Below are 14082 nucleotides of genomic sequence, written 5' to 3'. Positions count from 1 at the left end.
AGGAGAAAAGCACCAGCCAGTCACAGCCCACCCATAGACTGACCCGACCTATTGTTTTCAGAAGAAACAACGAAGCCTGACTTATGGGTGGCATCCTCAAGGCTGTTCTGGCTACCTGTGCCTGGACAGCTCTATAAAAAGGCCCTTCTCCCTCACGTGTAACAGACACGGTAAGGGACGCGCACCCAGAATTTCAGGGCAGATGAGGGGAAATTGCTCTGCTGGCATGACGGTGGCCGGATTTACGGCCACCTCCGTCGCTGGAGAAGCTGCGCAAATAAAAACGACACGACCTGTGAGTGATGGGGGGAGGGAGAAAGAGACACCCAGTCCCACACCGCTGTCACAAAGCTGGGCGTCCATAGCTCCCCACCAGTGCTGCGGCCAGCCAGCGGACAATGCCCCAGCGCAAGCTGCCCAGCCCCGGGGGCCCTGCAGCCGAGAGGCCAGGAGCTGGAGGATTTCAGGGCGTGGGGGTCCAGGAGAACCGGCCTGAGATGGAGGCTTCTGGATGGGGAGAGGGGGAGAACTCAGGCGTCTCCCAAGGGAAGGGCCTGAGGAGCCAGGGAGCTGCACCCCGTCCAGACTGAGCAGCGCACCCCCGAGGCTAGCGCACCTCAGCTCTGTGCACCCCAGCCGTGTGGTGGGAGCCAATGGCTGGGGGAGGGGTAAAGGTTTGGGCCAGGTAGCAAGGGATTGTGCTGCTGTTTTGCTTTCCTTGGGGGGCTGACTTCCTGGCTGGCCCGCTGCCCTGCAGCCAATCCCTCGTCTGCTCATCGCTATCGAAACGGCCTCGCAACGCCTCAGCGCACCACTGGGTGCTTGCGTCAGGGGCTGCTGGGCCCGCTCCCCAAAGAGCATCTGTGCCCGACGCCGAGAGAAACGGCTGCTGGCTGCCAGCCTTAGGACACCCCCAAGCGCCTGTGTCCAGTGTGGAGTGGAGACGGGGGGGGGGGGTTACCCCATTTGGGATACTGAGATGGCATGGACATGGCAACAGTCACCCAGACGGGCGGCCGGGTCCCCCGCTTCGCAGTGCGGCTCCCTCGGACCGCTGCGGCTCCCTGCGCTGCAAACACCACACACGCGAGCTCGGCGGCGAACAGCCCAGCTTCCCAAAGGGGGTTGACCTGGTGGTGCTGCTATCGGAGGTCCCGAGCAACCGGCTTACCCGCGCTCAGAGATGTGGGGAGGGTCCGGGCGGAGGTCGTGAGGACCGGGGTTGATCCTGAGCTGCCCTGCAAGGCACGTATGGTAGGACTGGCCACAGTTCTCCCGGTGTCGGCTGGGCTGGGGGTGGCACTGGCGGTCGTGGTGTCCTCGGCTGGTGCAGAGGTGGGCTCCTTTGGGGTACCACCAGGCACCGTAGCGGCTGTCTCTGTTAATGCTCCTCCTTCTCTGATAGTCTCAGATAGACTAGCGGTCACCGGGGCACCTTGGGGTGTCTCTGCGGCTGCTGTCGAGGGCGAGGCGGCTGTGACTGTCTTTACTGGCAGCGCAGGGGTCCCTGCTGCTTTGCTGTCGGCTGCGTTACCTGCGGCAGGGGCAGCGGTGGCAAGGGCAGGGGTGGGAGTCGTGACTGTTGTCAGGAGTCCCATGACGGCTGCGCTGCCCGCTGAGGCTGGTGCGACAGGGATTGCTGAGGACTTGTTCGCTGCTGGGGTGTTACCCGCGGCGGGTGCAGCATCAGCGGAGGTCCGAGTCCCAGGGGCGGCTGTTGTTGCTTTTGCAACTGTACTGGCATTGGTGGGTGCCGTGGCCCCTGGCTCTGTTGAAATCGTAAGGGCGGCTCTGGATAGATCAGTACCAGGGGCGGTTCCTGTGGTCTCCCCTGGGCGAGAAGGGAGAAGAGGGATTGCGGTTGTGTCTGCAGTTGTGCTGGCTGTTGCCGTCAACTCCCCTGGAGTTGTCACCGGCACGGCTCCGGCTGTCTCTGCTGTTTCTCTCTCTTCCGGCAGGGCGGTGCGGATGGTTGGATGCGCTCCGGCGCTCACGGCAGCAGCAGAGGTCTCTTCTGAGTGGGTGCCGGCCAGGGCAGCTGTGGCTGACTCTGCGGCTACCGACCTGCCCAGGGCTGGCAGGGTCCCTGCTGGGGCAGAGCCCACCAGGATTTCTGTAATGCTGTCCACAGCTGATGTTGGTTCCCTCAGGGACATGGTAACAGACGTGGGTGTGGTGGTCTGAACAGCCGTGGTATTGGTCCGTGGAGGGGTGAGGGTGACAAGTGCCAAAGGGCTGGTTTCTGACACTGTAGGCACAGCCCCTTGAGTTGCGGTTGTGTTTGCCATGGCGACAAAAGAAGCTGTTGGGATGCTCCCTCTTCCGGCTATAGTCTCCAGGGGTATGGTGATTGTGTTAGTTGTTGAACGGGTGATGACTGTCACTGTCGCAGTGCCTGTTGAAGTTCCCCTTTCTGTGGTGCGAGGCACTGGGACTGTGCTCTCGCTTGTTGCAGTACTCGACACGCTCGTGGAGCTGTTGCTCACCAGAATTTCTGTAATGCTGTCCACAGCTGATGTTGTTTCCCTCAGGGACATGGTAACAGATGTGGGTGTAGTGGTCTGAACAGCCGTGGTATTGGTCTTTGGAGGGGTGAGGGTGACAAGTGCCGAAGGGCTGGTTTCTGACACTGTAGGCACAGCCCCTTGAGTTGCGGTTGTGTTTGCCATGGCGACAAAAGAAGCTGTTGGGATGCTCCCTCTTCTGGCTGTAGTCTCCAGGGGTGTGGTGATTGTGTTAGTTGTTGAACGGGTGATGACTGTCACTGTCGCAGTGCCTGTTGAAGTTCCCCTTTCTGTGGTGCGAAGCACTGGGACTGTGCTCTCGCTTGTTGCAGTACTCGACACGCTCGTGGAGCTGTTGCCCACCAGGATTTCTGTAATGCTGTCCACAGCTGATGTTGTTTCCCTCAGGGACGTGGTAACAGACGTGGGTGTAGTGGTCTGAACAGCCGTGGTATTGGTCCTTGGAGGGGTGAGGGTGGCAAGTGCCGAAAGACTGGTTTCTGACACTGTAGGCACAGCCCCTTGAGTTGTGGTTGTGTTTGCCATGGCGACAAAAGAAGCTGTTAGAATGCTCCCTCTTCCGGCTGTAGTCTCCAGGGGTGTGGTGATTGTGTTAGTTGTTGAACGGGTGATGACTGTCACTGTCGCAGTGCCTGTTGAAGTTCCCCTTTCTGTGGTGCGAGGCACTGGGACTGTGCTCTCGCTTGTTGCACTACTCGACACGCTCGTGGAGCTGTTGCCCACCAGGATTTCTGTAATGCTGTCCACAGCTGATGTTGTTTCCCTCAGGGACGTGGTAACAGACGTGGGTGTGGTGGTCTGAACAGCCGTGGTATTGGTCTTTGGAGGGGTGAGGGTGACAAGTGCCGAAGGGCTGGTTTCTGACACTGTAGGCACAGCCCCTTGAGTTGCGGTTGTGTTTGCCATGGCGACAAAAGAAGCTGTTGGGATGCTCCCTCTTCCGGCTGTAGTCTCCAGGGGTGTGGTGATTGTGTTAGTTGTTGAACGGGTGATGACTGTCACTGTCGCAGTGCTTGTTGAAGTTCCCCTTTCTGTGGTGCGAGGCACTGGGACTGTGCTCTCGCTTGTTGCAGTACTCGACACGCTCGTGGAGCTGTTGCCCACCAGGATTTCTGTAATGCTGTCCACAGCTGATGTTGTTTCCCTCAGGGACGTGGTAACAGACGTGGGTGTGGTGGTCTGAACAGCCGTGGTATTGGTCCTTGGAGGGGTGAGGGTGGCAAGTGCCGAAAGACTGGTTTCTGACACTGTAGGCACAGCCCCTTGAGTTGCGGTTGTGTTTGCCATGGCGACAAAAGAAGCTGTTGGAATGCTCCCTATTCCGGCTGTAGTCTCCAGGGGTGTGGTGATTGTGTTAGTTGTTGAACGGGTGATGACTGTCACTGTCGCAGTGCCTGTTGAAGTTCCCCTTTCTGTGGTGCGAGGCACTGGGACTGTGCTCTCGCTTGTTGCAGTACTCGACACGCTGGTGGAGCTGTTGCCCACCAGGATTTCTGTAATGCTGTCCACAGCTGATGTTGTTTCCCTCAGGGACGTGGTAACAGACGTGGGTGTAGTGGTCTGAACAGCCGTGGTATTGGTCCTTGGAGGGGTGAGGGTGGCAAGTGCCGAAGGACTGGTTTCTGACACTGTAGGCACAGCCCCTTGAGTTGCGGTTGTGTTTGCCATGGCGACAAAAGAAGCTGTTGGGATGCTCCCTCTTCCGGCTGTAGTCTCCAGGGGTGTGGTGATTGTGTTAGTTGTTGAACGGGTGATGACTGTTACTGTCGCAGTGCCTGTTGAAGTTCCCCTTTCTGTGGTGCGAAGCACTGGGACTGTGCTCTCGCTTGTTGCACTACTCGACACGCTCATGGAGCTGTTGCCCACCAGGATTTCTGTAATGCTGTCCACAGCTGATGTTGTTTCCCTCAGGGACGTGGTAACAGACATGGGTGTGGTGGTCTGAACAGCCGTGGTATTGGTCTTTGGAGGGGTGAGGGTGACAAGTGCCGAAGGGCTGGTTTCTGACACTGTAGGCACAGCCCCTTGAGTTGCGGTTGTGTTTGCCATGGCGACAAGAGAAGCTGTTGGGATGCTCCCTCTTCCGGCTGTAGTCTCCAGGGGTGTGGTGATTGTGTTAGTTGTTGAACGGGTGATGACTGTCACTGTCGCAGTGCCTGTTGAAGTTCCCCTTTCTGTGGTGCGAGGCACTGGGACTGTGCTCTCGCTTGTTGCAGTACTCGACACGCTCGTGGAGCTGTTGCCCACCAGGATTTCTGTAATGCTGTCCACAGCTGATGTTGGTTCCCTCAGGGACGTGGTAACAGACGTGGGTGTAGTGGTCTGAACAGCCGTGGTATTGGTCCTTGGAGGAGTGAGGGTGGCAAGTGCCGAAATACTGGTTTCTGACACTGTAGGCACAGCCCCTTGAGTTGCGGTTGTGTTTGCCATGGCGACAAAAGAAGCTGTTGGGATGCTCCCTCTTCCGGCTGTAGTCTCCAGGGGTGTGGTGATTGTGTTAGTTGTTGAACGGGTGATGACTGTCACTGTCGCAGTGCCTGTTGAAGTTCCCCTTTCTGTGGTGCGAGGCACTGGGACTGTGCTCTCGCTTGTTGCAGTACTCGACACGCTGGTGGAGCTGTTGCCCACCAGGATTTCTGTAATGCTGTCCACAGCTGATGTTGTTTCCCTCAGGGACGTGGTAACAGACGTGGGTGTGGTGGTCTGAACAGCCGTGGTATTGGTCCTTGGAGGGGTGAGGGTGACAAGTGCCGAAGGGCTGGTTTCTGTCACCGTAGGCGCCCCCAGTGCTCCTGGGGAAAGGTAAGAAAGCAGGAAAGACCTCATTAATTTAAACCAGTTCTCGACCCGCTGCCCAATCAGCACACAGCTGTGGCCCATGTGACCTCCTCAGGGTCACACCGGCGGTATATCGATTCTGTGGACATGGCCCACGTAACACGGTGAGGGCTGTGGCTGTGGCCCACAACGGTAGAAAGGTCGAGAACCAATGGTCCAAACCGAAAAGTCTCCCGATACAGCTCAAGGGCTGGCTTACGTTCCTGCCTGGTAAACCAGAGCAGCGGGAGACTGGAACCCAAACCGGCTTTCTTGGGAATTAGGCCAAAGTGGTCGATAACATGAGGGGAAGGGCTAGTCCTCCGCTCGCCCCCCTTGGGGTCCTTACAAAGGGAGACAATCCAGACGAAAGCACAGGGACTGCTGGGGACACTGGATGGCTGAAAGAAGGGACTGAGCTTCCCCACCCTGGCTACTGCCCCCACCACCTCCTGAGACACCGCGGCCTTCGCCATCCTGCACCCCCGAGATGTCCTGACCAAACCGGGCCAGAGGGAGGGACCCGGATCACACAGGCACCTCCATCCGCTCTAGCTGAATCCCAGCTACGGCCTAGGAAGTGAGATTTTGTCTCTCGTTTCCCCCCACCGCCACGTCCTTTGCCTTCCCTTACTTCTCGCTCCTAGCTCTCTCCCCTTTCCTTCTCGCTAGGGCTATGTCTACACTATAGCCTTTTCTGCAAACACGTGTGCAAATGAGGCAAAGCATGGAATAGCGCCGTGCCTCATTTGCATAATTAACGAGGCTCCGTGTACGCGGCTCCTTTTTGCGCAAAAACCCCCTCTTGCGTGAGAGCCATTCTTCTGCATTTTTTTCCCCAGAAGAACGGCTCTTGCGCAAAAACGGAGCCTCGTTAATTATGCAAATGAGGCACAGTGATATTCCACGCTTTGCCTCATTTGCATATGTTTTTGCGGAAATGACTGTAGTGTAGACATAGCCTAGGAGTCTGGCTTAGACAGGCAGGACGGCACATTTTGCTGTTCTTCACTCTCCCATCGTGTGTGCGTTTCTCTTGGTGTGTCTTATGGGAACCAAGCTCGGACTTCCACTTCCACAACAGCTACACCAGCCACCTGGCTCAGCTAACATCGTCTCTTCCCCCACAGTTAGTAGAGATGCCAAACAAAGGGGTTTGTCCTGCTAAAATGGCCGCCAGCCGCCAGGGAAAGGAAACAGGGATGTTGTTCCAAAGCCTGATGCAACACTTTGCAATGCAAATGTTTTCCTTTTTTCCTCTATCTTTAATAAAAGCGTAGAGGGATTTTAATGGTGGGTTTGAGCTGCCTCAAGGCTCTGCCAATTAACGAACCTTGTTTAACGTTGAGCAGTGACGAGGTGACGTTAACGCTGTTGGTCCATCTAAATGAATACAACAGGTCCTACCGATGGCTTCCGTGGCTCCAGGGGGTCCTTCTTCCTCGTTTCACTGGGTCAAAGTTGAAGATGACTCTGGTAGGGCAGCTTTTTCATACTTGTGTTTTCTTCATAGAGTCCAAGGCCAGAAAGGACAATTGTGATAATTCAATATGGCCTCCTGAGGCCTTGAGGGTGAGTGGGGGAGAAGCCAGGGGCAGGCGTGTGGCCCACCAAAGATTAATTCCGCCTTGATTGGACCACACTAAAAACCATCCACTCAATGATGAGCCGTCATTTTGACACTAGTTAGCACTGATCAACTGGGAGGCGTTCAGCGCAAATGGCCAGTTGGCCTGAGAGAGCCTTGGCCAACCAGCTGAGAAGGTAGGACCTGCAGCGGCAGAAGATGGATCTCTTCATTCGACTTGAATTCAAACCGTCTTTCCGAGACACTTCCTCTCTTCCTCCTTTTCTAACTTGACCGCGAGGGGCCACGTTTCAGCCCCGTAGGTCAGATCTCCCCCCAAAGATTCTGCTCTAGGAATTATTGTGGGCACATTCTCTGGGCTGTGCCACATGAAAAATGAGATTAAAAGATCAACGTGGTCCCATCAGGTGTCAGGATCTAGGAATCGTCATCTCTTGACTTGCCAGGGTGCTTGGTTTGTGAAACACTGTCCTGATGAGGTACCTCATCACTGACACCTGTTCCATAGTGTGGGCTTCCGGTTTTGCCTCAGTGCCACTTTACCACAACAGAGCCACGGGAGGGTAAATCACACTCCCACCATCTCGACTGGGTGGCCGCCCACACGGGGGCTAGAGCCTGCCACCTGTTCGAAGTCGCAGATAGGAAGAGTTTTGGCTTTCCTCTAAATAATTTTCAGGGCCATCTTTCTGGCACTGAATGTTCCAGAACACGAAGTGCTGCAACTGCTAATTTGACAAGGGTGTGTTACGGCGTTAGCAAAACCCATGTTGGCGAGGTTCTTAGCCTCCAGGCGTACGCCTAAAATACACTGACTTGGCGTCTCCTCAGCCGTGGCGCCGACGGTTTGCCCCAGGAAAAGACCCCCAGGAAGACCCCACCCACAACCGCACAGGCGTCCTACCCCGTCGCACGCTAGGTTTGGTTCAGGACAGAACACCACGGAGGTGCAGCCGCATGTGGGGGCCTCACGCCGGGCAGGCAACGGCCCACGGGTGACGGAAGAGAGCCGCTCAGACAGGACTCCAGGCGCTCCCTGCCTGCTCACACTTCTCCTAGCTGCACAGCACCAGCGAAGAGGGGTTTGTTGCCATGGGCGCTGGGTAGAATAGGCCAGAGGAGACCAAGCCTCCCCAAACACCCGCTGACCCACTGCCTTTGGGGGCACGGACGTGTGGGCCGTGGCCTCCCCTGCGCTCCACCTCAAGGGGCCCCGCTCCCGCTCTTCCCCCGTGGTTCCTGCCTGCTCTTCCCGGCCCCACTCCATCCCTTCCCCCACTGAGTCACTCCTCTCCTCCACCCCTGACTCCGCTGGCTGCTCACTCCTCCCTGTGGCAGAGGAGAGGACTAAGTGGTAACTGTGAGCCACAAGGGGAAGGGGCGGGGGGGAGGAGGACCCAGAGCCAAGCAGGAGCAGGGCTTGGGGCAGAGTGTGGGTGGGGCTTCATGGGAAAGAGGCCAAGTAGGGGCGGAGTCACGGTCCACGCATCGGGGAACTCCTGGCACTCACAGCAGCCTCTCCACATGCCAAGCCTTGTGTCACACATACTTGGGGCATATACTTTTAGAGGAAGAGCGCTTGTATGGAGCCCAAACCACAGGCAGCTTTTAATTGAAGGCTCCTTGCCCCAGGGCCTGCTGCTGGTTCACCAACATACACAGACTGGTAAATCAATTAATCAACTGGCGGTCCAACCAGCCACTATAGTGGCGACTGCTATAGCAAACTAGCCACACGCAACCAGCCAAATAGCCACATGTGGCTAGTGTGTTGGACACCACACAGGGAGCCCTTTGACCTGTTACTTCCCCCCCTACAGCGTCCCGTGCCTCAGTTTCCCCATCTGTAAAATGGGGGTCGCGATATTGACCTTGCCTGTAAACCTCTCTGAGATTTATGGATGAAAAGTGCAATGCCAGAGCTCGTCTTTGTAGTTATTCTGAATGACAGCAGCTGCCTCTTGCTATTATACCCGTGTTAATTAGGAGTGACCCCATTACAGTCGGTGGACCTGTGCGGCTGTCAAATCTGTGCAACTAAGTGGACACTCAGCCTTGCTGGGTTTCATTAACGCAAATAAACACAGAAGGACCAACAGCCCTTTCTTCCCCCTACACGTGACAGGCTCCCTTATAACACCCTGCACACTACAGAGCTCCCGTGTAAGGCACCCCCCCAGCATAGACACAAAAAGCAAAAGGAGGGTGAAATTCTCATGGCCACATGGGTGGGTCTCACCCTGGCATGGGCCTGGGTCTGATCGCATGTACCAAGTGTAACTCCCCAGACCGCAATGCCGTTACTCTGGATGTACCCTGGGGAGGTCAGAAACAGCCCCCGCACCACTGAAGAATCCCCGGAGACGGGTAAAGGGAGCAACGTCTGTGTAAGTGGGCAGAGACCGATGGGGATACGTGGCTCCTATACTGCCAGAATTTCATTCTGATATTCCCATGCCTGGGGAGCGAAATTCCAGACACTTGCCGCCCTGAACCCCGGCCTGCCTGCTCCAATTTCCATCCCACCCCAGCTGCTCTCCTGCTCATTCCACGTTGCCTCATTCCCCTTGTGCGGAAGAACCACCACCAATTTCTGAACAAACACACAAACCAAAAGGCAGCTCCTGCCTCTGGAGCATTTCATCCTAGACCAGGGAAGAAAACCACCCCTGGGGATGCACCTGCTGGCATCAGACAGATACCCGGGAGCTGGGGCGGCGGGCGCAGAGTTAGGAACCCGCTGAATACAAGGGAGTCAATATCGGAGCCCCCTCCGCCCGCCCCCTGCTGAGATCAAACAGGGGAACAGACATGAGGCTTGGCCCTTACCTGCGGAGTTCGCACGGAGGATCCACCCCAAATGCAGCACAAAGCCCAGGACCAAAAGCAGCTCCCACGAACCTTGCCGGCCCATCTCCGCACCTGGGCGAAGAACTGGCGTCTGATCTGCCCTGCCGGTCACCCAGGAAACTCCCCGCCGGGAGCCCTCGCCCCTGCTTCCTTGAGCAGCCTGGTTTCCTGGTTCGCTTCACCGGGCGGGGGTGGAGTGTTCTGCTGGATGCTTGTCTGGCCTCCCAGCGAGTGGCTTCTTCCTGCAGCTGGTCACACCCTGCCCAGATGCAAATGCAGCAGGGGAGAGGTTGCTGGGACTAGGGGGGCAGGGCTGGGGGCTGCCATGCTCTGAATGGACACACAGCAGCAATGGGGTTCGTGGGTCTGGGGGACTAACCAAAGGCCAGGTTTAAAGCTGTCCCTGCTCTGAGGGTAGCACAGACTCCCCCGCTTAGGGCCATCCTGGTGCGACCCCCCCCCCCCCCGGCACGCTGGATGACGAGCGGGATGAATGACAGCCCCTCTCTGTGCAGCACTAATGTGCTAAGGGCTGCATTTCTGGACCCAGCCGTGCCCACCATGGCTAGTTACAAGTGGCTGCAGAACCCTGGGGATTTCACCTGAATTCTGCCACCAAGGCCAGGGCTCCGTAGACCCTGTTGCTGCTCTAATAACGTTAATTAAGGTGCTGATGCTCCGTAAACCCAAGTGTTGATGCCTCCATCCCAGCCTCCAGCAGTGTTCCCTGTAAGCTGAGCACCTAGGCGGCCGCCCAGGGGAGATTCAGATGCCGCCCAGCAGATTAGCAGAGCGCCCACAGCTGCATGTGTTTCTAGTGGTGGTGCACATCTGCACTTCCCTTGGCGCGCATAACAAAATTTATTCTGCATGCAAGCAGGGTCTGAATTAAAGCTTCCATTACAACCAGCTGGAATGGGAAAGGAACCCTGGGTGTGGTTATGTAAATACACTTCACGCAGATTGCTCAGGCCTGCTAGGTGTTCAATTGTTGGAAGGTGCTTTGCCCATTGTAACCAATTTGGCTGTTGTGGGGGGTCACAAACTCTGTTAAAACTAACAGCAGGAATTGTAGGATATGACCACCAATGCTTGATGTGATTGTGGGAATGCGCAGTGCAGGAAGTCAGACTGTGTTTAATTCAGTTAAAAGAAGAGACCCTGTCAGTGTAAATACACTTGGGTGGACAGAGGCTGGTCTTTCAGAGACCTATAGATTGAGCTGGGGAGGGAGGCGAGCCAGCAGGCTGCATGCCCTCCAGGCGCAAGCTGTAAGATTGGCTCAACTTCTTTCTCCCCACTGCTTCAATGAGAAAGTTAAAGCCCCCATCAGGAGTCCCTTTTGGATGTAAACACACTCCAGCGGGTGCTGGACTCTGGTATGGCTGGACTGTGCTTTGGGCCAAATCCACCAGCAGCAGAGCGGTGATGGAGAGGCATTGGGGGCGGCGGCAGCGAGGGGCGACCGATGGCTGCACCTCTGAACTCCGTGACTGAGTGGGGGGGGGGGCAGAGAAGGGTTGGGCATGTGAATGGGACACTGACATTGCTGGACTTGAGAGCCTGAGAGGACAAGGACACTGCCCAACCCACTCGAGCTGGGACGTTTACTCGTGGGTTTGTTTGAGCTGTGTCTGCGGTGGCTTCCAAAACGAATGCCCCGTTACTTCTCTCCCCTTTTATTAAAAGTGTCTCTTCTACACTCAGACTCTGCGCTGGTGCGTGGGGAAACATTGCCTCCCAGAGGCACCCAAAGTTACTGGGTGGGGCAGGAGCCAGTTCTGTATGGGATGGATGGAGAGGAACCCCTAAATATTGAACCCAGCCCTGGCAGAAGGGTTACATGCACACAGCTGGAATAAATTCGAGGGAACATTGGCCTCAAGTCACTGTGCCAATAGTGCTTACTGCGCTGCGTATGCTACAGCAGCTCAAGCACTTTTCAGTCCACGTTGTGCGTCTGCACTGGAAAGGTTTGCTGCTTCTTTTCTGGTGTAGACAAGATGGGTGACCTCCAGCCTCAGTTTCCCCAGCTGTAAAATGCTTTGCGCTCATCAGCAGAGCTCGTTGAAAAGATCAGACCTTGTCTGTGCCGGAAAATCAGGTTTTTGGGTCAACAAAAACTTGTGGGGAAGATTAAACGCGTCAGCGGTTTTCAGCTAGAAATTATTCAGTGTTCAGAGGTTCGGCGGAGCAGTTTCGGTTTGGGGCACTTTTTGGCTATTTTCCAAATAATCCTGTAACTTTTTTGTTTTCAAGTATTGTTGAACAAAAAACAAGTAAAACTTTCAAAGGGAAAAGAGAACACACCGTGTTTTCCGATCAGCCCTTGTCCGTGGATACAAGGAGCAACATTCACACAAAATATTAGGCAACATCTATCCACACACTCAAATTCTGTCAACATGGCCTTGAGTGCAGGCGCCAAACCCTGAGGAACTCGGCCCTGAGTGTGGGTGCTGAGCCCCGGGGACCCCTAAGCTCTTTGGACCCGTTCCCTGGGTACTTGGGATGATCCAGGAGCGTAGGAGCCACTGGGCGCTAACCAGTGAGCCCCATGTGCCGTGTCCCAGATGCCACGTCCCCAGTGCCCACCTGCAGAAAGCCCCATGACGGCGAGAGCCGCTCCTTGCAGGGTTCCTCATTCCCAGGGGCGGGGCCATCTCCCTGCGCTGCTGTTGGCACTGCTTTGCAGCTTCTCCCCCCAGGCAATCTGTGGCCAAGCTCTACACCAGCTGGGATTTCCCCCTCTGCTTCCTCCTTCTCCTGTCACACGCAACGCGAGGCCCTGAGCTCTCAGCCCACCCAGGTCACTGGTGAGGTCGGACGGAGTCAGAGCGTCTGAATTGCAGCAACGCTGGGGCTGGGACGCTGCTCTGCGCTTTGCACCTGACCCGTCGCTTCTGAACAGCCCGGAGAGCCAATCTCTGGTCATTCTGGGATGCTTGGAACCCGCTGCGATGCAGATGGGGAAACTGAGGCACAGTGCGGCAAAGTGACTTGCCCGAGATCGTGCAGTGAGTCAGCGACTGAGCCAGGACTAGAACCCAGGAGTCCTGACTCCCACTCCCGTTCTAGCCCATAGAAAACAACCTTCCCTGCTGACAGACACCCGAGGCCTTTCGGGTTCCCTGACAAAGGCCTTGTTTGTGCGTATCCAAGGCAGAGGCATTATGGACTCAAGCCCTAAGCATTCCTGCTGGTGCGGGTCATCTCCTTCTTAGCACTTCCGAAGCAGCATCCAGCCTCTCTCCACAGCACGCCAGTGCCCATCTCTCCAACGTCCAGCTAGGGAAACTGAGGCAAAGGGGAGTGGAGGGCACTTTGCAGGCTGATTTTCTAAGGTGTCCCTCTTGAGACGCCTTGGATGCGACTGCCAGAGGCGCTGAGCACCCGCAGTTCCCAATGGGAATTCAGGGACACTTGGGTGGGGGCACTGCAGAACCAAGATGTCCTGAGGTGCCCACCAAAAACCAGAGGCTCTCCAAGTCAGGGGCTAGCCAAGACCCAATCATCCGGGGCATTTGCTCGGGACCATGCAGCAAATCAGACCCAGGGCTCCTGATGCCGCGCCTGCCGCCACATTATTCTCAGCTGCGAGGGAAAGGAAATTCGTACGGACCTGACACGTCCGCGGGATGAGGGCGCGAGCTACAGGCGCACGCCACGGCCAGGCGAGCTGGGGCCAGAGAAATGGGAACGGACCAGGGTGAGGAGCTGCAGTTCCCCTGTCTGCCCTCGGAGTGTCTCCCTCACTCTGCCTTCCTCTCTACCAGCTTCCTCTGGGAGCAGTCGCCTGATTTCTCAGACTGGCTGGTGATTTGGGCTGCATTTCTGTGTTGGTGGCCAGCCAAAGGCAACCAAAAGGTGGCTGATTTTCTGAACCAGCGCCTGTCCAGATGCCAGGAGTCCAAGGCGAACAAAGCCGAGAGATCCCGTGTTTTCTCTCTGCCCTCGCAGGATTCCTGGTAACCAACTTGAGTCCTAGTCAAACAATGCAGAAATACAGCTCTCAGCATTCCTACCCATACTGGCTAATAAGTATTGATGGACCTAACCTCCACAAATTTATCTAGTTCTTTTTTGAACCCTGTTAAAGTCCTGGTCTTCACAACATCCTATGGCAAGGAGTTCCACAGGTTGAATGTGTGCTGTGTGAAGAAAAACTTTCTTCTGTTTTAAACCTGCCACCTATTAATTTCATTGGGTGACCTCTAGTTCTTATGTTATGGGAACAAGTAAATAACTTTTCCTTATTCACTTTCTCTGTACCTGTCATGATTTTACAGACCTCTCTTATAT

The 14082-nt window shown here is 56.0% G+C and overlaps 1 protein-coding gene across 4 annotated transcripts in view; it reads right to left on the bottom strand.

Moving 5' to 3' along the window:
* The window catches only part of LOC102445932 (uncharacterized), a 31506-nt gene that overhangs the window by 15025 nt on the left and 2399 nt on the right, over positions 1 to 14082 (bottom strand). For 2 of the 4 annotated variants that reach the window (XM_075938191.1, XM_075938192.1), the window contains 2 exons: positions 9760 to 13764; positions 1172 to 5317 (listed from right to left, as the gene is read on the bottom strand). In XM_075938191.1, the coding sequence (XP_075794306.1) occupies positions 1172 to 5317; positions 9760 to 9844 (4231 nt within the window). In that variant the 5' untranslated portion in view covers positions 9845 to 13764. Of the gene's footprint in view, positions 1 to 1171; positions 5318 to 9759; positions 14077 to 14082 lie in introns of those variants that run through there. The other 2 variants (XM_075938193.1, XM_075938195.1) reach the window with 2 other exon arrangements.

Source organism: Pelodiscus sinensis, chromosome 10 (genome assembly GCF_049634645.1).
Source record: "Pelodiscus sinensis isolate JC-2024 chromosome 10, ASM4963464v1, whole genome shotgun sequence".
NCBI lineage: Eukaryota > Metazoa > Chordata > Testudines > Trionychidae > Pelodiscus > Pelodiscus sinensis.
This window is presented reverse-complemented; position numbering and strand designations above follow the sequence as displayed.